The sequence below is a fragment of the Hylobates moloch genome, unplaced genomic scaffold, assembly GCF_009828535.3.
Source record: "Hylobates moloch isolate HMO894 unplaced genomic scaffold, HMol_V3 SCAFFOLD_8, whole genome shotgun sequence".
Taxonomy (NCBI): domain Eukaryota; kingdom Metazoa; phylum Chordata; class Mammalia; order Primates; family Hylobatidae; genus Hylobates; species Hylobates moloch.
The window spans coordinates 49114858-49140723 of record NW_026652283.1 but is presented as its reverse complement, the minus strand read 5'-3'; the positions used below and the strand labels follow the sequence as shown (position 1 = coordinate 49140723).

Sequence of the window (25866 nt, the reverse complement as noted above, 5' to 3'; positions counted from 1 at the left end):
GAGGACAGCAGGGTACAGGACATGGGGAGTTTATAGCCAGAGGCCTGGGTTTCAGTCCCGACTCTGCCACATCTTGCTGCGTAATGCTGGGCAAGTTACTTGAGCTCTCTGAGCTTCCGTTTCCTCCTCTGTAAAACAGAAATAATAACAAAGCTCACCCTGCTCAATATGCAGTTATTCCCGCCGAAGCTTCAGTTTCTTCCCCATGGCATCTCCAAACCTGAGATAAAACGCCTCTGTCCTTCCTGGATTGGATTGCCCTGGGTGGTCCTTCCTTCTTTGAACTGAATTTGTGATAAACTCTGAAGTGCTGCCCAAATGTGAAGGATACAGCCCCACAACAGAGCACCAAGCTCAGGTTTTGGCCTGTGCCAAGTGAGATGAAGCAGGGTAGCAGCTCAGAATAGAGAAAGAAAACCCATTTCCTCCCTGGTGTCTAGGTGGAAGAAACTCCACACTAAATTATGTTGCAAATATGCCCCAAAGTAGTTTTAATTTTATTGGCACTGATTTTAATTTACTCTTAGGCCCCTGATCGCAAGATGAGCTGCTGGCTGCTGGCAAGGGGACAGCCCTTCATCATTCTGTTTTAATTAAGGTTCTTAAGTTTAGAAGGAAGGAACGGAGATGCTCTCCCCATCCCCCACCTTCTATTCTCATTCGCAAATTGTAATTAAGGGCCCTACATTTGTGACACACACCCCTTTGTCTGGCGCAGCCACAGAAAAGTACCTGGTTTTACTCTTGGAAAAACTTAAGATGCATTTGTTTATTCATTAATTCACTTATCCTTCCATCAGTTCATTTCTTATCCATTCCTTTGTAAACCTTTAATGATGACCAGACCTTGTTCTGGTCCTGTGGATTAAAAAAAATCAGCAATATAAGATCCCTGCCCTCAAAGAGCTCGCATGCTGGAGGGAGATGAAAATAAAGGATTATTATGTCATGTGGTAAGTGCCATGAGAGAGATATATACCTTGAATAACAAGAGCACAGAGGAGGCTGTTAACTCAGCCTGAGGGATAAAATAAGGCTTTTTGAATTGAGATTTTGTACTAGTCAAGATGAATGATATTAGCTTCTACAATAAACAGTCCCCAAATTTCAGTGGCTTAATACAGTGAAGATTCACTTCTCTCTAACATCAGTCTGATGCAGATCAGGTGACTCTACTGGCTGTTATCTTCTAAGTGTTGAGTCCAGGATATAGGCTTCTTTCTTCTTAGGATATCATCATTTTTCACATGTAGCTACCCATGCAGAAGGGCAAGAGAGAATGTGGGTGATTGTGTATGAGGAGTTTTATGGGCAGGTCTCGAAGTTATCGTCATTGCCCACATTCCATTTGATCCCAACCAAATGGCAAGGGGGATAGAAATGTCAGTGGGGAGGAGATGCACAATTCAATAAATGGTGTTGAAACAGTGAAATTTAACCCTTACCACGACCATATAAATTGAAACTGAAACAAAACATTGAAAACTAAACAACAAAATAATAAAATGGAAGCAACAGTAAAATAATTCAGCTAGGAAATCGCAAAAGAAAAGATTGATAAACTGTGTCAAAAATCAGAAATTTAAAAATTTCTACATGAAAAATACATGAACAGAAGTAAAATAGAAAGACAAATGACAAAAGTATCTAAACACATAAAGGTTAATTTCTATAATATATAGCTTCTCTAAATCAATAAGAAATAAAGCCCAACAATCCGATTTTTTAAATGGTCAAAGGAAATGAACAGAGTTCTTAGAAAAGAGAATGCAAATCACTTTTATTGATTTATTTTTTATTTATTTATTTTTTGAGATGGAGATTCACTCCTGTTGCCCAGGCTAGAGTGCAGTGATGCGATCTCAGCTCACTGCAACCTCTGCATCCCGGGTTCAAGCAATTCTCCTGCCTCAGCCTCCCAAGTAGCTAGGATTACAGGTGCCCACCACCACACCCAGCTAATTTTTTTTTGTATTTTTAGTAGAGACGGGGTTTCACCATGTTGGCTAGGCTAGTCTTGAACTCCTGACCTCAGGTGATCCACCCACCTCAGCCTCCCAAAGTGCTGGGATTACAGGCGGGAGCCACCGTGCCCGGCTGCAAATCATTTTTAAACACAAGAAAAGATGCTTAACTATACAGTAAAAGATAATTATACAGTACTAAGAGAAATTCAGATTAAAACTAATCTTAGATATTACTTTTCACCCATCATATTGGCAAATATCAAAAAGTTTGATTCCACCTATATTGTCAAGGTAATAGGCTAGGAGTATTCTGCACTTTTAAGGTCAGTCTGTCAATATTAATCAGAATTGCAAATGCACATAGGATCCGGGAATTTCACTTCTAGGAATTTATTATTTTATTATTATTTTGTTGTTGTTTTTGAGAAGGAGTCTCGCACTGTCACCAGGCTGGAGTGCAATGGCGCAATCTCGGCTCACTGCACCCTCCACCTCCTGGGTTCAAGTGAATCTCCTGCCTCAGCCTCCTAAGTAGCTGGGATTATAGGCACCCACCACCACGCCTGGCTAATTTTTTGTATTTTTAGTAGAGATGGGGTTTCACTATGTTGGCCAGGCTGCTCTCGAACTCCTGACTTCGTGATCTGCCCGCCTTGCCTCCCAAAGTGCTGGGATTACAGGCATGAGCCACCGCACCCGGCCAGGAATTTACTTTACATACAATTGTATATGTGAGAAATAATGTATATACAAATTTCATCACTAAGACATTCTTTGTAACAAGAAAAGATTGGAAATACCTTAAATGTTTATCAATAAGTAGCTAGTTAGTTTATATATGGCTGTCACAAAGAGTGAGGTAACTCTTTATTAAGAAACAATTGCCTCCAAGATATATTCAGAGAACAGCAGATCTGAATGGTGTGTTTATGGTGCTACCACTTGTGTGTTTGGAGCAGGGGGTTTGGGTGTGAGAGGAAATATTTACTTGTATATGCACAAACTGTCTCTGGAAAGATATATGCAAGCCTGATAGCATTAGCTGTCTCTGGGGAGCAAAACTGGGTGACTGGTAGAAGGGAGATTTTTTACTATAAATTATTTTATATCATTTGACTTTCAGATTGTATGATCAATCAACATAATTCAGGTGCTGGTTCTTTAAAGTGAAGTCACATCAGCTGCCAGGTGTCAGGATGGGACAGTGGAAGCCACACCTATATGGTTATCAGAAAAATGTAACAAAATTACACTTGTACCCCCATAAATTTATACAAATAAGTTTTTTAAATTTACTTTTTTTCAGGCCGGGCGCGGCGGCTCACGCTTGTAATCCCAGCACTTTGGGAGGCCGAGGCGGGTGGATCACGAGGTCAGGAGATCGAGACCACAGTGAAACCCTGTCTCTACTAAAAAATACAAAAAATTAGCCAGGCGTGGTGGCGGGCGCCTGTAGTCCCAGCTACTCCGAGAGGCTGAGGCAGGAGAATGGCGTGAACCCGGGAGGCGGAGCTTGCAGTGAGCCGAGATCGCGCCACTGCACCCCAGCCTGGGCGACAGAGCAAGACTCCGTCTCAAAAAAAAAAAAAAATTTTTAATTTTTTTCAAAAAACTTTAAAAGTAAAAGCTAGGTTCTAATTCTTACTTCTTCACTAGCTTGCTGGCCAACCTTAAGCAAGCAACCTCCCCACTCAGAGCAGGTTTGAGAAAGGTCAGAGAAACTGGTTTCCAAGGCCCTCTCTAGCTCTGACATCGAGAGATAGAAACTGTAGCTTTCCTTACACATTTCTTAAATCATCTTTCTACCTCCTCCTTTCCTGTGCAGCTCATCAAAAGCTCACAGGAAAAGACAGACAATTGAAGAAAATAAAATTGTGAAGATGACTTTTATAGGGCTCCTGTTGAATCATTGTGTATTCCACCTCCAAAGCTGAAAATGATGAGTTTAATATCACACAGAGCAGTGCATCTTGTATCTCCCAAAAGACAGCTTATGCTACCCAGAGAACTGCGAGCTTGGCAAGACATAATTTTTCACTCCAACTCTGAGGCAAATGAAATGACAGTCATTGAGCCCACATTCTAGAAGCAACATGGTTTTCATTTGGTTTTAACTTCATTTAAAAGCATCCCAAGGAGGGAGAATCCTTCTAAATGTGCACTTTTCTTCTCTCTCAGGACTATGTACTAGAAAGAGGATGGAGAGGTGGCCAGATTTTGCCTTGGCTGTTTCTAGTGCTGGCCATTGATGACAATAAGTTAATTGTGTGAGGGGGCAGGAGGCCCGAGTGTCAGTCCCCGTTATTCCGTGAGCTTGGTCAAGTCCCCTCCCCATGCGGGTCTTCCCTTATTCTCAGAATGGGTTAATGGATATAAGCTGGGCTGATATATAAGAAGCGAAGATTGGATTTGAGGGCCATTGAAGATCTAATGGCCTAAAAATCACCCCACCCCCCCCACGCCCCCTGTTTCAGTCAGTCCATTACAGTATGTGGAGCAATCTCTCTGGGGTTGTTTGTTCAATCATTCTGCGTGTAGTTACTGAGCATCCGTTACTTACAGGCACTGAGCTCTTTATAGACAATCCTCCTGCCTTCAGGGAAGGCTAACAAATAATACCATAACAACCGAAAAAGTGCCTTAACTATGTGTCGGTAAAGAGCAGAGGTAGGCTGGTCAATGCCGTCTTTACAGACTGCAAAGGCATTTTCCTTCATGCATTATTTATATGCTGTTGTGGGGTAGACCTGGCATCATGACACAAGGCTAACTAAAAGAGTTAACTAAGATTTCATATGTAAAGTTCCAAGAATGGTGTCGGGCCTGCATTATATATACAGTAAGACAGTAATTATTATTTTTTATTTATATTACAAGACATCATCAAGAAATATAGTAATTATTATTGCTGTGTTTGATTCCCGATATAATGCTTTGAGGTTTGAATTAAAAAAGCTGAAGCTCAAAGTGGGGACATGATTTACACCAAGCTTCCTAGCTACAAATGGCCAAGTTGGGGCAAAACTGCAACCAGGCCCAAAGTAAACACAATTGTGTTACCTGGAAGGTATTTCTCATTAATCAGAGAAATAAATTCCACTAATGTCTAGTCATGAATGTGTTAACTGTCCTGAGTAAGTAACATCATGACTTAACCCAAGCTAATAAATTTCACTTTTTCTGAAGACCTCTTAAAAGGGATGCTAATAGTAGTGCTTTCAGACCCTGAGGGAAAACCATGTTAAAAGTGAGGAGGAATTGATCCTCACCTGTCTTAAACCCTCCCCTCACATTGCAAATGGCTGCTAAATCTGCTGACACACAGGGTCAGCTTGATGTGTGTGTGTGTGTGTGTGTAGTGTAGTGTCTAGTCCCTTATACACAAGCTCTATGGCCCAGACTTCTCATTTGTTATCCTTTCTCTCAACAGAAAACAAGCCTGGAGTTTTATATTGACATCCACGCCCACTCCACCATGATGAATGGCTTCATGTACGGCAACATCTTTGAGGATGAGGAACGGTTCCAGAGGCAGGCCATCTTTCCCAAGCTCCTCTGCCAGAATGCTGAGGACTTCTCCTATGTAAGCCAGGAGTTCTCTCTCAGCCAGCCCCAGCCCCCCACACCCTGCCTCCCTGTCTTCCTTCTCACTCAGTTCAGTTTGCTTTAAGCTCCATGGGACACCTAACTCTGCCAGGTCTTGTGTGGGTGATGAAGATAGAGGTAAACAAGATGTGCCCATGTCCTCAAGCTGCTCGTCACCAGTCAGGGAGGGAGACTCTTTGAGAAGGTAGCATTTTGGCTGGCTGATGAGCTGGCATTTGTTTTTGTTTTGGGGGTTTTGTTTTGTTTTGAGACAGGATCTCGCTCTGTCGCTCAGGCTGACACACAGGGTGGTATGATCATGGCTCACTGCAGGCTCTATCTCCCAGGATCAAGTAATCCTCCCACCTCAGCCTCCTGAGTAGCTGGGGCTACTGGCTAAATTTTTTTTTTTTTTTGTGAGACGGAGTTTCACTCTTGTTGCCCAGGCTGGAGTGCAATGGCATGATCTTGGCTCACTGCAACCTCCATCTCCCAGGTTCAAGCGATTCTCCTGCCTCAGCCTCCCGAGTAGCTGGGATTACAGGCATGCACCACCACACCTGGCTAATTTTTTGTATTTTTAGTAGAGACGGGGTTTCTCCATGTTGGTCTGGCTGGTCTCGAACTCCCAACCTCAGGTGATCCGCCTGCCTCAGCCTCCCAATGTGCTAGGATTACAGGCGTGAGCCACCACGCCTGGCCGCTACTGGCTAATTTTTAAAAATTTAGTTATTTATTTTGTAGAGACAGGGTCTCACTATGTTGCCAAAGCTGGTTTCAAACTCCTGGGTTCAAGTGATCCACCTGCTTCAGCTTCCCAAAATGCTGGGATTACAGGCATGAGCTACTGTTCCCGGCCTTGTTTAATGGAGTTGACTCCAGCATTAACAAGAAAAAGAAACTCACTGAGCACCTACCACATGTCAGACCTTTCCCCAGGGTCTGCTTTTACCAATCCTAGTTCTTTTGTATAAGCACAACACATCTGCTAACAGAGGTTATATGCCCACCATTCTTTTCTCCATGACTCCTTCTCAGCCTCAATTTTTTTGTAATTGCTGGATGATAATTTCTATCCTGCCTGCATTATAGCTTCCTGGAAGGGCAAATGCAGTTTTTGATATAAAAGTTCTTTGCAGGCAGTAAAGACCTCAACAAACTCCAGAGACAGTTGCTGTTACTACCCATCTCACATGCCGAGAACTAGAGAGGCTGTGGGGTGGGAAAAACCCATAGCAAAAGCAATATTGGAAAAGGGCAGGAAGAGAAGATAAGGAAGGGATCAGCATGTGGTGTAAGGAGAGAGCTTTTGCACATTTTCCTTTGTTTTGATACTAAATCTCTGGGGCCTGTTATTTCCATGTGGCCAGAGGGGCAGAGGCCCACAAAGGTCATAGCAATTTTTGAAGTTGATGAGCTGAAAACTCACCTGCCCATTGCTTCAAGCCAGGACATTGGTGGAGATGATGAATTTCTCTGCGTGGTAAGATGCACTCTGAATCCCAGAACCTTTGAATGTCAAACCAGGAAAGGAATTGGCAGATTATTTAGTCCAGTCCCCTCTTTACACCTGACAGTAAAGAGTGGCCCCAGAAACGATGAGTATTCAGTGTAAGGTCACCCAGCATTTAATGATAGAATCAAAGCAGGTAGCTCCCCATTTGCAGCTGTGGGGCAGAAACAGCCATGCCTTTTTCTGGAAGAGTCTCTATAGGATGGCCCTGTCTATTTGAGACCATTGCAATTTCAGAAAAGAATGTGGCCTCCTTAGTCCAAGTTCTCTGGAAGGCTGGGTCATAGGCCTCAGAGACCCTCCTCACGCGGGTGAAGTTTCCAGGGACTACAAAAGGGGCACAGTCTGACAGCCTTATTTCTGGGCTTGCCTGATTTTTCTGCATTGCAGCCTCCTTAAGGGTGGGAGTCAAGGTCATCTGTCCTAGTCCAATTGCTGTCTCTTCTCTTCCCTTCTCTTCTCTCTGATCCTCAATGCCCAACTCTAAAACAGGAGAGTTGGAGTTTACTACATGGATTTCAAAGGTCTTTCACATCTGACGTTCTATGATTTTCTGATTTTTCCTTTACCTTAAAATAGACACATACACACACACACACACACACACACACTTCTCTGTTTCTTTCACAGTCTTTCTGTGCCTTTCTTGTATTGGTGTTTACTTTACCTCTTTTCCTTCTTCCTTTATCTCCTGCTGAATCAGATATGTATTCTCTTATTAAAACCATGGTCTGTTCATTTGCTTAAATTTCCATGGGTTAGCATAGAATGCCCTTCTAACCCCAAGTGAACTGACACTCACAACTCTGTGAAAGAGATATTATTTTCACCTCCAAGTTACAAATAAGGAAACTGAGGCTAAGACAAGTAAGTCAACTTGCCTGACATCATGCATTCAGTGGGTAGTAGAGCATGTCTTTGAACAGAGGACTTGAGAGTGACATGCTTGTTCATTTCTCTATCCACTGTGATGGGTGCTGTCAACATCTTAGTAAAGAAGCAGCCATGATCCCTATGCTCTAGTGATTCTGGATATGAATCAGCTATCCCTAAGGGAAGCAGAGTCCTTGGTTTTCTGGAGTCACTTAGTTCTGGATTCAGATTTGTGCTGTATCACTTACTTGCTCCACCTCTATGAGCAATCTCATATGCCTCATCTATAGAGAAGAAACCTCAGTTTCCTCATCTATAGAGAGATAAGATGTGAACACCTACTTCAAGTGGTTATTTTGAAGCCTAAATGAGATACTGCCTGGGAAACAATATCATAAAATTGAAAGCACTGCCCAAATTTTAGGGTTTTGTTTTTGTTTTTGTTTTGTTTTGTTTTAATTTTTTTCTTTTTGAAGAATAGAGACATTCCAGCACTTTGGGAGGCCGAGGCAGGCAGATCACGAGATCAGGAGATTGAGACCATCCTGGCTAACACAGTGAAACCCCGTCTCTACTAAAAATACAAAAAATTAGCCGGATGTGGTGGTGCGCACCTGTAGTCCCAGCTACTCAGGAGTCTGAGGCAGGAGAATGGCATGAACCAGGGAGACGGAGCTTGCAGTGAGCCAAGATCGCACCACTGTACTCCAGCCTGGGTGACAAAGCGAGACTTCATCTCAAAAAATAAATAAAATAAAATAAATAAAATAATAATTTTAAAAAAGAATAGAGACATGGTCTCACTATGTTGCCTAGGCTGAACTCACACTCCTAGGCTCAAGCAATCCTTATACCTCAGCCTCCCAAGTAGCTGGGACTACAGGTGCACACCACCATGCCAGGCTCCAAATGTTAGTTCTGATTATCATCAAAATGTAGTTGCTTCTTTTTCCTCTGTCTACTTTTCCCTGCTCCCTCTCTCTCCATTCATTTTTCCACAAATATTCGTTGAGTGGCAGTTACTGCACCTCAATAACTCTGCTTGCTTCTGTCATTAATTCTGTTTGTTTAATCAGTCCTTATAATAATCATGTGATGAGGGGCTAATATCCCACTCTTCAGACGGTGAAGCTGAGACCCAGAGGTGTTGTAAAATTTGCTCACAATCCAGTTGCCAGCAGGTGCCGTGATTCTCTCCTCCCTACTCTGTCTTTCACAGTCCAGCACATCCTTTAACCGGGACGCTGTGAAAGCAGGAACTGGCCGTCGCTTCCTCGGTGGACTCCTGGACCACACTTCCTATTGCTACACCCTAGAGGTCTCCTTCTACAGCTACATCATCAGTGGCACCACGGCTGCTGTGCCCTACACTGAAGAAGCCTGTATCCTTAGTCCCCACCCAGCCTTGGGCCAGCCCTCATCCAGCCGAGAGTATCCAAGTCTGACAGATCGGGAATTAGGCCCCCAGCTCAGGTAAGGGCGAGACTCTCAGGTGAGGATGGAGTGCTTGTTCTTCTGGTGGCGTCTTTGGATTGTCCAGTTTGCCTCAGCCCTTCGTATGACACTCACACCCCAATTGCCATGCTCCAAATCCTTCCCAGGCCAGCTGGACCCATGGCCTTCCCATATCTTACTCTGCTTCCATCTCTCTCCCCTCTCTTCTCTCATGATGCCGTGAGTCTTCTGCCATCTAAGCTATGCAAGTCCACAGGCTGGATGACCACCTCCAGGGTTGCTGAGGAAGAGCTTGATGATCTTGACTCCTTCTAACCCTGAACATACAAAACCATATTTTCTCTTTTCATCTTTTGTCTAACCTGTCCTCTCCCACTTTCTCTTCCCTCTACTCACTATTTCCACTTCTACTTATTTTTCTCCCCCTTGGTCCCTCTCCTTCTATGCCCTCCTCCTCCCTCCTCACCTGTCCTGTGCTTCTCTTTCCTTACTTCTTTTCCCCCCTCCTCCCCTCCTTTCTGTCCTCTCTCTCATCCCATCCTCCTTTCCTCTCTTTCTCCCCTCTTTGCCTGTCTTCTGTCTTCCTTGTCTTCCCCCTCTCATCCTCTATGCATCTTTCTCTCTGCCTTTGCATTTCCTTTGACAAATTCCTTTTCCTCTTAGTTTCTTCATAAAATTTCTCTGAAAACTCCCAAGACTTCCATGATGAAATTAGAAGTTATTTTCTAGTTTGCCTAATTTTTTAGGGATTATATAGTAACTCTAGTTTCCTGAGTGTTGATTTTAATATCAAGGTCACTGCATCAGAGCTGTAAGAGATCGTGGCAGATTCTGCTTTCCTTTATCCTTTGTTTTCAGGTTGATCTATGTCTTCTTTCCTAACACTTAGTTTTCTCAGAGAAGTGGAGGGAGGAGGAAGGAACTTTAGATGAAATGAACTCTGTATTTCTGCAAATTCCCCCTCCCTGGAAGTAGAAGTGGTCTTTTTAGCATTTTTTTCAACCCTTGGTGAGTGTTTATGGAATTCCTCTGTGCAGGAAAACATCTTTTCTGAAAGTGGCATGACTTAGGGCTAGTCCCACCAGCCAATTGCAACTTAGTGGCTCTGCTTGTATGTGTGTGTTTGGGAGGGCTGGGGGTATGGTGTCCAGGTACCTTGCCAGGAACATTGGAAGTAGGGCAATGGCCCTAGAAGGAAGGGCTGTCAGGGGGTAGGCCAGGTGTTAGAGCAGTGTTCCATATCCTGTTGGACACAGAGATATTATGATTGGAACTGAGAGCTCCCTATGTACAGTCATCAAGACTGAAAGTCATCTTGCAGTCTGCTTTAATACCCACCTGACTCAGCAAGGCCAAGGGTGTAGGCTCTGCTCTGAGGAAGAGGGTCTGTGGGTTCCAAAGTCCTGGCCACCTGTTATGTGCCACACGGCCCCTCTTCATGCCCCATACACACATTAGATGATGTATATGGCCTATGGCTTCTCCAGAATCTGCTAACTCCTATAACACATGCATATGCTTCATTCCACATTGTACTTGCTTTGCTCTCCCATAATATTATGGCAAAGAGACAGAGAGCTGCCTGGAATAAGAGTTTGAGCTTGTGCACTAAAGGGGATTCTGCAACCCTTATTCATAGTGAGATGAGGGTCCCTCCAGAGGAGATCTGCACATAGTTTGTTGTTGTTGTTTGCTGTCCAATCTGACAGGTTCTCCTACCTTTTCTTAGCACTTCTGACATGCTTTTGTCTTAGAAGAAAATGTGTTTCTTAGTAGAAAGCCCACCCTGGTTCAGGCCCAAGGTTTCCACCCCTCAACAGCCAACCCTCATTTATCAAAAGTAAACACACCATTAGTACATACCAGGAATCATAAAAGGCACCTAGGGTAAAATACTGAATAAAAAGGCATGGTTCCTGACTCACAGAACTTTCTGTCTACTTGGGGAGACAGAAAAGGAAAGAGATCATTACAATGTATATGATAAATTCTGGTGGAGGAATTCCAGAAGGCTCTGGGACATTTTCATTTGACAAGTATATATTGAGTGCCTGTCATAGGTCAGGTAAAGTTCTAGGCACAGGGAATGCAACAGAGAATATACTAGAGACAAGGATGTCTTTACGTGGGGGAAAGAGGGAACTCACACGCAGTCCTGGGAGTCAGGGAAGATTTCCCAGGAAAAGAGACATCTAAACTGAGATTTTTTGTTTGTTTGTTTTTGAGATGGAGTCTTGCTCTGTCACCCAGGCTAGAGTGCAGTGGCATGATCTCAGCTCACTGCAACCTCCACCTCCTGGGTTCAAGCGATTCCCCTGCCTCAGCCTCCTGAGTAGCTGGGATTACAAGGTGCACGCCACCATGTCCCGCTAATTTTTGTATTTTTAGTAGAGATGGGGTTTCACCATGTTGGTCAGGCTGGTCTCGAACTTCTGACCTCGTGATCCACCTGCCTCGGCCTCCCAAAGTGCTGAGATTACAGGTGTAAGCCACTGCGCCCGGCCTAAACTGAGTTTTTAATATGAACTAGTCAAACTGGGTGAGGGTGTTGTTGAAGGGAGGATGTGGTAGACAGAGAGGGGAGTACAGAAGATATGGGCAGGAGCTGTAAGTGGTCCCTTATGGCTGAAGGACTTCAGACTCAATGATAAGTCTGAAGTGGAAAGCTGTAAGAAGTTTGATCTTGAATGTAGACAATGGAAGGACAGATGCGAGGGGGCCAGTATTGTAGGCAGGCACATGCATTAGGAGGCTGTTATAAAAATCCAGGTGAGAAATAATCCAGGCCAAGACCAGAGTGGTGGCTATGGAATATTTAGAATGTGGAACTGAGAAGACTTGGTAACTGACTATTTGGGAGTGGCAACAGGGAATGGGAGCACGTGATTGGAAGGGGTTAAGGTGAATAGAGAGGCTATGCACAAGCTGAGCAGGCCATGACACTGATGAATCTACCCTGCCTTGTTCTGTCCTCTAGAGGATGAGAGGAGGAAACAAACTGCACCAGGGAAGCTCAGGCCGATTCAATGCATGCAAGGGTGATTTGACCTGGGTTCTGTTTGAAATACTTAAAAAAGAAACAAAACTCTCATTTCATAACAGAGGGAGACTTCAGGGAGACAGATTGTGATCTTTGTTGGCTGCTGGCTCCATGTCCCAATCAGAAAAAGAAATTACATGGTCTGATGGGAAAGCCAATATGGTCTGGGAGAAAATGTCCTCTAGACTAGGAATCATGAGACCTGGATTCTGATGACAGCACCAACATCATCCCTGAGAGCACCCTTCAGCAAGTCCTGTAATCTGTCTGAGGTGAGCTTCCTCACTGTTACAAAGGGACCAAGGACCTTCACACTTGTCTAACCCCTGCTGTGGGAATTAAATAGAGATATTTATTAAAAATACAGATACGGTATTATGCAAACAGAGCAGACTTTCGATTCAGACATATCTGGGTTTGAATCCTAGGCTCACCCACTTACTAGACGTGTCACCTTGGGCAAGTTGTATAACCTCACTGGGCCTCAGATTAGTTTCCTAATCTGTAGCAGGAGGACATAATAATACTTAACCTCACTGAGTTGCAAGGAGGTTAAAGGAAATAGCTTGTGTGAGTGTGCACTGTGAACTAAATACTAAGTGACATTGAAAAGGTTTATGTGAATGTGAATGAGGACCACTGTCTGTGTGAAAGAAGATAGATAGGGCTGTTACAGCAAGCGATCAGCAGCTGTTGTTAGGGTTTGTAGGGCAAAGAGCATTGGTGGGGTCATCACAGTTGAGGGTCTTGCCTTGACCACAGAACAATGACTGGTTCACACAATGGGAGATGTGCCGTTCCATTGATGGAGTTTCTTGTTTCTGTCATCCAGGGTGCCCCCTTCCTAATATCATGGAGGCCAGACTAGTTAGCTAGAGGATACTGGATGAGTATCACATCAGGAAGGGTTGGGGAATGCAGAAAATCCCAAGGGATATTTCACCTAGGTCCAGAATAGGGTCCACCGCTCCACAGACCAGAGCATATGTGTCCATTGGTTCAGTTCTTCTCCTTGGAAAAGCACCAGCCAAACATGACCAGGGTTTTGCTCTCTGACTTCCCTTCTCCACTATATCTAGGAAATAAAGAAATGGACATGGTTGTTGGTGCTTACCTGGCTGTGTGACCTTGGACTACTTATCTCACCACTCTGAATCTGTTTCCTGATTTGTAAAATAAAAATAGTACTCACTTTGCATGTTATTGGGAGGGTGAAATAAGGCACTATATCTGCATTCCCCTGGTACTGCCTGGCATCTGGTAGGTACTCAGCAAATGTTCTTGTCTTGACTTTTCTCAGCCCCATGCAGACTACATGGCTTTCCTTCTGTTGGTTGAATCTTTAACTTGACAATCTGGATTTGAAACCAGCAACTAGGATTTGAATTCTGACTCCATGCTATTATGGGTGGCCTCCAGCAAGTCTTGTCCCCTCTCTCAGCCTCTGTGTGTAATACTTCCTACCCATCAGAGTTTTGTGGAATAAAATTACATGTGGACTTGATCACTATTCTAGTTCCTTCCAGCTCTGACATTCTAAGGTGTTCCTGATTCTAAAATGTAAGTTATATAATTCCATGCTTAGATGAATTGGATCAATAATCCATGGATTATCAATATTCCATGTCATCAATAATCCATACGTTTTTATTGAGTTTTAATATTCAGTGATTCCATGAACATAAGAGTTTCCAATTTAATAGGGAAAATCAATACAAAAGTGTCCCGGGCAGCTAGTCAGGCCAAGCCAATAGCTACTTTCGTTCTTTTAGTTTAGGGGTTCTTAATTGAGGGGCTTACGGATGGCTTCAACAAAAGCCTGTGAACCATCTAAAATGTATGCAAAGCTGTGAGTAAATATGCAGAGTTTGTTTTTTGGAAGGAAAGGCCCATAGCTTTCAACAGAACCTAAAAGAGAGACATCCTCAGAGGCTTCTGCCATGGCCAGTGGCCTCTTGGCCTCTCTCCTGTCCACGATGTGGTAAGAATACAGCGCTGGTGTCAGAGTCCTAGGGGTGAGTTCTCTTTTGCGTCATTCTCACTGAGAGCCCTAATCCCATATTTAACCACTCTGAACCTCAGTTTCTTCATCTGTAAAGTAAGGATGATTATTTACATCACAGGATTGTTGTTAGGACTACATGGGAGAATGCATGCAGATAAATCACTGGGCATATAGTCTGTGCCATTAAATATTAGGTCCCTTGCCTTTCCTTCCTGTCATTTGTTGTTTTTGTGAAATGATAAATTCCTACGAATTTTGAACCATTCTTCAGGAAACCCTATTTACATTTTACTGGCCTGCCAAGTAATAAATATGCTCTGTTCAAACGATTTAAAAAAGAGGGAGAGAAAGGCTAAACTGGAATCATAAAGTAACCCAGAGCTTATCTGGCATTTGTTTATAGTCTGGTTACAAGCCAAGAGGAAATAGCTCTTTGACATAATGGATGAGAAAAACATTGGAAACAGAGACCTTGGGTCCTGAGCAGACTGGTTTCCACCCAGGCTTGTAGGTGTGGACACACTGAAATAAGAAAATGCTAGCTCTTAAGGGGAAGGGTATGGCTGATGTGGTCAAGAGAAGATGCTGAGATATGAAATTCAGTTAATTGGGTTAGTCTCATTTCAGAGCCCATATATGCCTTGCACTGCGTCCTCTGAAACCTACATCAGACATTGAAGCTATCGTTTATTTACTCATCCATCCAACCAAACACATTAGACACTAGAAAAAGACAGATGAAAAAAGCTTGGTCTCTGCTTTCAAGATGAAGACAGTTTTGAGGGGAGGGAGAAAGGTAAAGAGACAATAGCATCACAGAGGGATAAAAGTTCTGGCAGAGGGGAACTCTGCTGGTTGGGGAAGCAGTGGGAGTCATCTAACCCAGCTGGGGTGGTGCAGGAGGGAGTGGGAAGAAAGGCTTCGTGGAAGAAGAGAAACTAGGGCTCAGACTTCTGGGATGAATGGAATGCAGAGGGAGAAGTACAGGTGAGAGCCCAGATGCCAGAGAGAGGATGCTACATCCAAAGGATTGGAGGGTAGCTGGGGCTGGGCCAGAAGCAGCAGGTGATTCATAAATATAGGCAGAGCCAGACCATGGAGAGAAAGAGAAAGATTTGTGAAATATGTAACAGGTACATTGAACAGGCAGTACTCACAAGGTGCAATTATGAAACAACTTTCTTTTTTGTCTCCCATTGGCTTCATAGATAGATAGATAGAGATTATAAATCTAGAGATATAAAAGCTCTGGCAGGCCCCATGAGTCTCCAATCACTCTCAGGAAATTAAAAGTTCTCTAATTAATTCTAGTCACAAAACAGTCTCAGTTTAGCAATGACTATGTCTGGTCCAATGAAAAACATCAAACCTCTTCAAAGTAAAAACACTCCCCATCCTCTAGCTCAGACCTGTCTCAAATAGGCTGCTCATGTGACCAGGGGGTTAAGATCTGGCTCACTTCTGTTTCCCTGACTTGGCTTCCCAGCCCTTCCCCTCAATCTGGGTAACAGTAGCTGTTCACTCCTCCAAGGCTGAGCAAGGCGAGGGTGAGGAGAAAAGGAACAGGAAAGGTCTTAGGGGACTAGTACTCTCATGAGACAGCATGGACAGTCCCTCACAAGCTTCTTTAGACACACCCTCTCCTGGTGCTTGAGCTCTGTTGATGTGAGCAGATGTGTCTGCTCAGTTCAGTTGCTTATGGTTCCTTCCTAAGCCTCTGTTGATCTGATGGTTTACCCCTGTTGGGATCACTATTTCCTTCCACTGGCCCTCATGTCCGAAGGTGAGCTAAAGATTGTGAAACTGGTTTTCTGGGTTACTTTTGAAGTCCTGCATGGTGGTTTCATACTTCACTCTGAACTGTGATGTCTATAGTCTTGGGATCTCAGCCTAAACTACAATTTTAAAAGTTCCATTTTAACATGTTCCAATATCTAACAGGTAGGATTGAGTATTCCTATTTTTTTTTTTTTTTGGAAACGGAGTCTCGCTCTCGCCCAGGCTGGAGTGCAGTGGCGCGATCTCGGCTCACTGCACGCTCTGCCTCCTGGGTTCATGCCATTCTCCTGCCTCAGCCTCCCGAGTAGCTGGGACTATAGGCACCCGCCACCACACCTGGCTAATTTTTTTTTTTTTTTTTTTTTTTTTTAGTAGAGACGGGGTTTCACCATGTTAGCCAGGATGATCTCAATCTCCTGACCTCGTGATCCATCTGCCTCAGCCTCCCAAAGTGCTGGGATTACAGGCATGAGCCACTGCGCCTGGCCGGATTGAGTATTCTTGCTGATTGGATATGGGGTAGAGAAAAGAGTCAAGGAAGATGCCCACTTCTTGATTTGAAAACAATATGGGGCTGGGCGCGGCGGCTCATGCCTGTAATCTCAGCACTTGAGAGACTGAGGCGGGTGGATCACTTGAGGTCAGGAGTTCGAGACCAGCCTGGCCAACATGGTGAAACGCCATCTGTACTAAAAATACAACAAAAACAACAACAAAATAGCTGAACTTGTTGGAGGGTGCCTGTAATCCCAGCTACTTGGGAGGCTGAGATAGAAGAATTGCTTGAACCCAGGAGGCAGAGGTTGCAGTGAGCTGAGATCATGCCATTGTACTCCAGCCTTGGGAACAGAGCAAGGCTTCATCTAAAAAAATAAAAATAAAAATAAAAAACAATATGATAGATGATAGCTGGTAGCGCCAATCATTTAGCTACAGACTATTGGAGAAAAGGGTTGGAGAGGGGGATATTTTGAGCTCTGTATGTAATCTATTGAGTATAAGGGGCTTATGTAAAATCCAAATGGAAAAGTTTGGTTGGCAGAGGGCTCTATAGACCTGATGTTCTGGAGACAGGCCTGGGCTTTGGATAGACTCAACATAGACTTTTCTACAAGGTACTATAAAGTCGCAATGAAGAAAAGATTTTCTTGTTGTACACAGTCAAAGTGGGCTTCTGCCTGACAACTTGGTGAAGAGAAAGCTAGACTGTGAGTTAAGACCCCAGTTCCAGTATGACCTTTTGACCTTTTGCCCCTTGACCCCCTCGTAAACCTATGTGGCCTTGGTTAAATCACTTCACCGCTCTAGCTAAAGCCTGATAGTAGGTAGATACTCAGTGGATGCAAATGAATGAACGAATGAATGAATGAAGTGGAAGCAGGCCTCACCCAGTATCTGCTAATCCACTTGGATCAAGAATAGGGCAATGAGTTATGTGATCTGTGCTGGTCAGAAACAGTATCGGCATCTGTATGTGGTTGGGGGTGGGTACTGCCTAGATATTTGTTCTTGCCAGAGAGCCTTCACTAAATTTTCGATGGAGGACAGAAGAGTAGGAAGTAGTCAAGTTTCACCTATTGGTTGGCATCTAAAGATACCTAGGTACTTCCTAGTTCTTGTGTGTCATACCCAAGGTCAAAGCTTTGTTAAGATTCATAAGTAAAAAAAGCTTCCATCAGAGGGTTTTGGGAACCGAAATCTGAACTGTACTGAAGTCTGTTGATTTTTTTCTCCTCCCTACAGACATGGGCTAGAGTTTGATCTTTAAATATGAATCCTTCTGATTGACTGTCTGGCTGAATGAATGACTAATAATAATAATAGTAACGGTAATGGTAAAAATAATAATATTGAGAATGTGCTTCATGAAGCGGCTCAGGTCCCTGCACTAGAGCATCAGCTTTGCCTGTAACTTGTGATGTAGGTTTGAGGAGGTCTGTTCCCTGCTTTGGGTCCTAATTCTACTATCTTTAGCATAGAAGATAAAATGATGTGATCTTTATTTCCAGATACATAGAGAATCATTTGATTTGGGCATTTGAGATAGTATCTCCATTTCACAAGTAGGGAAATTGAAGCCCAGAAAAATCAACCTACATGCCCCAGGCTGCACAGCTGCTAGTGGTAGAGTGGGAATGTAAAATCCAGATTGATCCAGCTCAAAGCGTGTGTTCGCTCCACTCTGCCTGCTAGGTTTTTATCTAACCTTCCTCCCTGCTCTGTAATCTTCCCAGTTTCCCTCCATTTCCTGTTGGACAAGAGCCTTTTCTGAACCCTGCAGAGGTTGGGACCTACCAGTCAGCTCTTACTCTCGCCCCTCTCTCTGATCAGCATCCCTAGCTTTGACCTGTTTGCAATCCCTGATAGCCCACTTGCCGCTCTGCTGGATGCTGCCCAGACACCCTCTCTGCAGTGCCCGGCTGAGCTCCTGCCTGTTGTGAGCCCTGCCTTAGGCTGACTGCCTCTCACCTCCAGATCAAAATGTGCCCCTGATTTCTTTTTTTTTTTTTTTTTGAGATGGAGTCTTGCTGTCGCCCAGGCTGGAGTGCAGTGGCGCAATCTCGGCTCACTGCAAGCTCCGCCTCCCGGGTTCACGCCATTCTCCTGCCTCAGCCTCTCCGAGTAGCTGGGACTACAGGCGCCCGCCACCACGCCCGGCTAATTTTTTTGTATTTTTTTAGTAGAGACGGGGTTTCACCGTGGTCTCGATCTCCTGACCTCGTGATCCGCCCGCCTCGGCCTCCCAATGTGCCCCTGATTTCTGAATGTCTCCTGCCCAGGCCCGGAAAACCTAAATGTTATTACCTTCCCCTAGCCTCCCTCATCCCCTAAAATGAGGTTTCTAAGGGTTTTATCTGCTGTTGTCAAGTTTATGGCCATAATTCCAAGTGCTGTTAATATTACTGTCAGCAGAGAGCTACAAATTACAAAGTTGTAAAGTTACTTTATAGTGATAACTGCCAGCCTTCACTAGCAGCACCCGCAAGCCTCCATGGAAACCAAGTCGATGATAAAGAGAGTTGATACTGTTTCAGGATTATGGCTGTTAGCTGATGGTCAAAAGAAATCCTGGATGGTTCCTAAGTAACTTGAACCTGTTTGTCTATATGAATATTCCCTTCAACTTATGCATATAATACTTGTGTTCCCACCTTCTTATTGCACAAGTGTGGGGAGAGCCCAAAAGTGGAAAGACCCTTTACCCAAGATTAGCTCCAACCAGTTTCAGGTTTAGGCCTAACTTTTATCAGTCCAAGGACAATGAGAGGGACTGTCTGCTATGTTGTAGAAGCTTAATAAATAATTGTTGAATGCATGAATGCCTGGAACATTTGAGGGGGGCTTAATTGGACAATAATTGGAACAAAGATATTGAGTCATTTCTGCCCTTAGAGTAAAAAGAATAAAACAAAAGCAGCTTTGGAAGTAATGATTTGGGGAAATGAGGTTTCCTGTGCAGTAAAATGGTTTAGGCATCTTAATTGACACTATTAAGTTTGATATTGATCAACAGGGCAATGTGTCAACTCCCACATCCACCACACTACCCTCCTGCCAAAATTGAAGCTGATTTTGGCTGCATTCACAGAAATAGATTTGGGGAGTAAGGAGGTGTTGGCCTTTCTTTGCCCTGCTATGTCAACGACCCTGGGAACTGTGTGTTCATTTCTGGCCCCCATTCTATGTCGAACATTGATAAAATGGTGCACAGGTCCTGAGGCATCAGGTTGGAAAGGGAACACAAAGCTAGGTTTACAAACTGCCCTGGTTTGCCTGGGACTGAGTGAGAAGTTTCCCAAAAGAGAGGACTCTGTGCCAAAACCAGGACAGTTCTCAGCAAACAAAGATGGTTGGTCACCCTACCCAAAGCTATGATATATGAGGAACTGCTAAAAATAATTGGGGATATTTTCTTTGGCAAGAAGACATTTAGGGACTACAAATTTGCTTTGGTCAAATCTCCAAAGTAGCAGTCCCCAACCTTTTTGGCACCAGGGACCGATTTCATGGAAGAAAAATTTTCAATGGACCAGGGTTGGGAGGGGAGATGGTTTCAGGATGAAACTGTTCCACCTCAGATCATCAGGCATCAGTTATATTCTTATAAGAAGTGCACAACCTACATCCCTCATATGCATAGTTCACAATAGGGTTTCCTATGAGAATCTAATGCCACTGCTGTTCTGACAGGAGGTGGAGCTCAGGTCATAATGATCTATCACCTGCCACTCACCTCCTGCGGTGCAGCCTGATTCCTAACAGGCCACAGTACAAATCCATGGCCAGGGGCTTGAGGACCCCTGCTCTAAAGAGCTCTCATGAAGCAGAGGGAGTAGATCTGTTCTCTGTGGCTCTAGAGGCTAGAACAAGAGCCACTGGGAGATAGATAGCTCCATTCTGAACTTGTATGGGGAAGATAAGGACAGGCAGGGTCTGGAATCCAAGGCTATACTCACTGAGCCCCTATGCTGCACCAGGCCCTATGCTGGTTTCTGGGGATGCAGAACTGAGTGGCTGTAGCCTATGCATGGTGAGGTTCCCAGGTGGTGGAGGAGATGGGCAGGAGAGTGACTGCAGGACAGTTGTGACAGATGGGAACACAGGACATGGAGAAAAGGAGCATCTAACCTAACCTTGAGGGGATCGGGGGTGGGAGGAGGTGCAGGACGGAAGCACCATCACTTCTACCAAGTCTAGAAGGATGAGAAGGGAGCAAAGGGCTCTGCAGGCAGAGAGACTAGTGTGTGTCCAGTCCAGAGAGCTGCTTTCCTCCTGTGGACATGTCTGGGCCTTGGGTGTGAGTTAGGGAGTGAGAGGCAATGAGGCCGGAGAAGGCTATGGGAACCAGCTAGTGAAGCACCAGTGACCCACAACCACACCAGTGCTGCCTAGAGGTCACTGTGGCAGCAGCGGGCAGGATGAGTTGAATGGGGTCAGCTGGAGATAGGTGAACATATCATAAGCAAATGCCACAGCACCTCACCAAGTAACACCCGCCTGCCCTTCTCACTCTTTTCATCTTTAAAAGGATGTGTTCCTGGGAGATTGGCTCTGAAAGTAAATCTAAGGATCTCCTTCCTCCTGATTCCCCTCGGGAGCCCAGATCCAGTTTCTCAGATCATACTGTCTGGCCAGAAGTTTTGGATATCTCCTAGTGGAATGTTGGGTATTGGACAGTGTTTTGATGTGAGATTCATGAGCCACATACTTTGTTATCCAGTCTCTGCTGCTGACTTGCTGTGATCTCGAGCAAATCACTATCCTGCCCGAGATCCCATTTGTAAAATGAAGGGTTTGGACAAAGGGCCTCCATCCTTCAGGCTCATTCAAATAGTTTATTTAATTTAGATCTAACATTTATTGAACATCTACTACGTGTAGGACACGGTCTTCTTAGGATTTGCTGTGACCCCTGGGGCCGCAGGGCCATTCTCTACAGGACCACCAACTCTCCCTTTCTTTCAGAAAGACACTAAAACTAGCACCTCATACCTCACTTCAGGCTGCATGCCCAGCCAAGACATGCTGCCTGTCTGGGATTTCTTATCCATCAATATTTTCCTCAAGATGATAAATGTGCTGCCAATAAGAGGAGGTAGCTGCCAACTCTGTCTGAGACAAGGGCCTTTAGCTGGGGTTGTGGCCATGCTTGGCTTGTTGATGTGTCTCAAGAGACAGGAGGTGGGAGTTGTGGCTGAGAGGGATGCAAGTTGGAACTTAGAGGGAGGAGGAGGTCAGGACCACTGCTCTCAATCCATGCAGTTTCGGCCATGAGTCAGTGGAGAGGAGAGAGAGAGGAGATAAAGGATGCTTGGATGTCAGTTCAAAAAAAGAAAAGAAAAGAAAAAAATATACATATTTTTATGGTATTTATGAAGCTCCTGCAGAATGCCAAGACCTGGGTAAGCCATCCAGAAATAAACAGCATTCATCAGTGTATAAAGTGTATTCGGAACCATCATTTCATTTGATCCCCACAGCAATCCGTAAAGTATTATTATCTCTATTTTACAAACAAGGAATTCAAGGGTTAGAGAAGGAGGTGCATTTTGTCTCTGTGTTCCTATCCTAAGCCAGGACCAGTCTCAGGCTCTAGAAGTACAGAAACTCAGAATTGGATTAAGAGGAAGCCTGTCCAGTGGAACAGTGCATAGGTGGTAGGGCAATAGCCTCACAGAAGCTTGAACTTGTTTCTTCTGATATTAAATCCTCTGATTGCTCCACTAAAAGACACTTTCTTTGAAGAAATCAGCCATATGACTGAGAAGCTAATAGCTGAGATATAACAGATGCCATTGTTAATAATAGAATGAAGCAAGCATAGCCTTTGGAGCCAGGCTGACCTGGGTACAAATCTCGGTTCTGCTATTTACCAGTTGTGTAAACTTAGGCAAGTGACCTAATCTCTCTCAGCCTCAGTTTGTCCATCTGTAATGATGATTATGATGATATTTACCTCACAGTGTTGTTTTGAGGAGATGGAAGCAAAACAAATTCTCGGGTGCCTAATAGATTACCTGGAACATAATAAGCACTCAATAAATGATGCTCTTATTATTATTATTACTAGCCAAGTACCCAGTTGGATGAAATCTGAGTAATAAATTCCTAGGTTATCAGAAGAGATGAAATCTGTTTGGATTATAGATTTCATGGAAACTTCCATGAAGGGTTCTTAAGATTCCTAAGAGGTTCTTCAGATTCTTAAATAACAGCTTTCTTAAAGGTGTGTTCAGAGTACTCTGATATCCCAGTAGAAATCTCTGTCCTCCTGTGCATAGTTTGGAACTTTTACCAGGACAAATTCACTTAGGATTAGTCTCAGGACTCAGTCTACAGTCAAGATCTGTGACTAAAGCCAGGGTTCAGTCTGTGACTGGGATTTGGTATTTGATGCTCAGCTAGAAACAGCATATATTAGCCCTCCTTAGTCTGGTGTTGAGGAAACATGTCATGATAAAGAGTTAAGACACTTGGGTTCTCATCATGGAATTTAAGAACTGGAAAGTCCAGTGGTTTTAATTTTTTAATGTGAATGTAGACAGCCGACACTTCATCTGTGCCAGTTTCCCACTCTCCCTACTGCACCTACCTTGTAAATATCCAGGCAGCTCAAATGGCATAGTAGGCAAGAAATAATTTTGAAAACTGTTTCACCCTGGACTCAAAGAAGGGATGATTCCTGGTGAAGGGGAAGAGCAGGAGGGGGCTGGGGAGAAGTTGGAAGCATGTTGCTCTATTGGACAGAAAGATCTAGAATAGAGAAGGGGCAGGGGCAGGGCCTAGAGGAGGCGCTGGGCTGGTGTAAAGGCAGCCACAGAGGACCCAAGTCAGTTTAATTCCCAGCCTGTGTTAGTAGGGATGTGCATCAGAACCTAGCTCCATCAGAAAGATGCTGGCCACAGGGCTCATAACCCACTGAACTGAGCAACAGTCTGGACTCTCTCCAGCTCCTTCCCTCTGCCACTTGTCTTTGGGGGACCACAAGCTGCGGCTTTGTTGCAGTTGCCTGAGGTTGAAGTGCCCTCTCCTGGCCCCCAGGGTGCATGGCTGCTGTGTGAGGCTCCCTTCCACATCGAGGATTGGAAGGCAGCCTGGTCCTTTGTCCGGGCTAACACCTATGCTCTGGAGGGCTTGAGCTATCTCTGTGGGGCTGGAGATGGGAGAGGCACCCCCCTTCAGTTCTCCCAAGTCTCTCTCTACATAGCATTCCTCTTCCCTGCATAGGTCATCTCTCTTTCCTCTTTCATTCCCCATTTTGTTTTCATTTTTGTCTTTTTGTCTTTCTATTTCACACACACACACACACACACACACACACACACACACACACACAATTTGCACATAACTTTATTACACCCTCTCTTACCTTCTCCACTTTTTATCTTCTCCCCCCACCCAACCTCCCTTCTTTCCTCCCACCTCTTCCACTTTTTTTTCTCTTTTTCTTCCACCTTAGCTCCCTCTCTCAAGGCGAACAGTGGAAACGCATTGCACTAAATTCACATTTAGTATCAGAAACACAAACAAGAAGCCACTCTGTCCTCTCTTAAGTGGAGAATTAAGTATTCTCCACTTCGATGACCTTGAGCAATGCTTTGTGCTCTGACACCTTAACTGATGTTGATGATTGAATGAGAGGACCTGTGTCCGTGCCTATTACAGTGGCCTCTGACCTGGGCAGGGGCTCAGTAGTCCTTGTCCTTCCTCAGATCCCTTTCAGCCCCACTCTGCTGCCTCCTTCTTTTGTTCTTTTCCAATTCTTCCTTCCCTCTCTCCCTCCCTCACTTTCCCCATTCCTCATACCATAGTTCAGATTCAGATTCAAATGCTGTAATACCTATTGAGCTTTTCATAAATTGGGGACTTGACCTTCACCTTGAAGGAACTGTTTTTGGGGTTCACTGTCTCTCACTTCTGCCTCCCCAAGAGAGGACAGAGTAGTTTCTTGTTTGAGTGTCTGATGAGGGGCTGAATTAACTGTGAACTGAGTTAAGGGACAACCAGAGGTTGTCACCATGCCCAGAGGAGTCTCTGTTCCTGGTGTGTCCTACAGGAAAGGTTTGTGGTGAGAAAGGAATCTCCCGAGGCCCACATGACATCCTGGTGGATGTGTCCATGGGCCAGTTATTTTAATTTGCTTGCTCATTTATTTATCACTTGTGGTAAATTATAACAAAAGCACCTGCCACAATAAACCAATGAAAGGCATTTCCTAGCCCTGAGCTCTTAAGGAAACATCTCACCTGGGAATCCATGTGGGGGCCCAGTAGGAGGCAGTGGCCTCTAGCTTCAAGAGCGTTCCTTCAGCAGATGCCAACGTGAGTGGCATGAGGATGCCTCTCATAGTGTCCCCTGATGAATGCCAAGGGCACAGTCCCAAAACACAGTGCAAGCACGCAGCTGTCTGAAGTCTAGCTAGACTCTACACCAAGACAAATGTGAGTAAACTGCATCCTTCACACCATCCTCTGAGACTATCACATCTCTCAGCCCAGCTATGGAGAAAGCCAGGACAACTAAGTGGTGCAGGGTCAGGCAAAGGCCAGGAATGCGGGGATTTGAGCTGATGTGGCTCAGTGGTCGGGAACTCAGAAATCATACACGTCTGGTTTCAAATCCTAGTTTTGCCACTTCCAAGCCCTGTGTGACTTTGGGCAAGTTACTTCACCTCTGTGAACTTCAGATATCTTATCTGTTGAATACAAGTAATGGTACAAACTTTTCAGGGTTGTGGTGAGAATTAAATGAGCTAATGCATGTCAGTACTTAACACCCTGACTGGCTCTGGTAAAGGGAGATATCTATGATTACACCTTACAGTTCTGTGTGCTCGCTTCATGGGGATCCCAGTAAGTCAGGGATCTGCTGACCAGGTGGTTGGGAGGCCATCTGATTGCCTGGATGGAGAACTGTCTGTACCACTACAGAGGCACACGAAGCCAGATGACCAGTTTTAAAGCAAAAGAGGATTCTTCTTTTGAGTTTCCTCATAAGAAAGTGTGTCTGTAGTCAACCCCTACTTATACGCACTAAGGCAGACTGGAAAATCTCAAGCACACATCCCCTTGGCTAAGCACTTCAGTGATAGTATGTGCAAGTGGATGTCTGGGATTCTGGGAATGCACAACATTTACAGCATGAGGAA

The 25866-nt window shown here is 44.5% G+C and overlaps 1 protein-coding gene across 14 annotated transcripts in view; it reads left to right on the top strand.

Annotated features, from left to right (window-relative positions):
* The window catches only part of LOC116473135 (AGBL carboxypeptidase 4), a 1494771-nt gene that overhangs the window by 1420554 nt on the left and 48351 nt on the right, over window positions 1-25866 (top strand). For 12 of the 14 annotated variants that reach the window (XM_032160791.1, XM_058443101.1, XM_058443097.1 and 9 more), the window contains 2 exons: window positions 5398-5550; window positions 9158-9320. In XM_032160791.1, the coding sequence (XP_032016682.1) occupies window positions 5398-5550; window positions 9158-9320 (316 nt within the window). Of the gene's footprint in view, window positions 1-5397; window positions 5551-9157; window positions 9412-25866 lie in introns of all 14 variants that reach the window. The other 2 variants (XM_058443095.1, XM_058443094.1) reach the window with 1 other exon arrangement.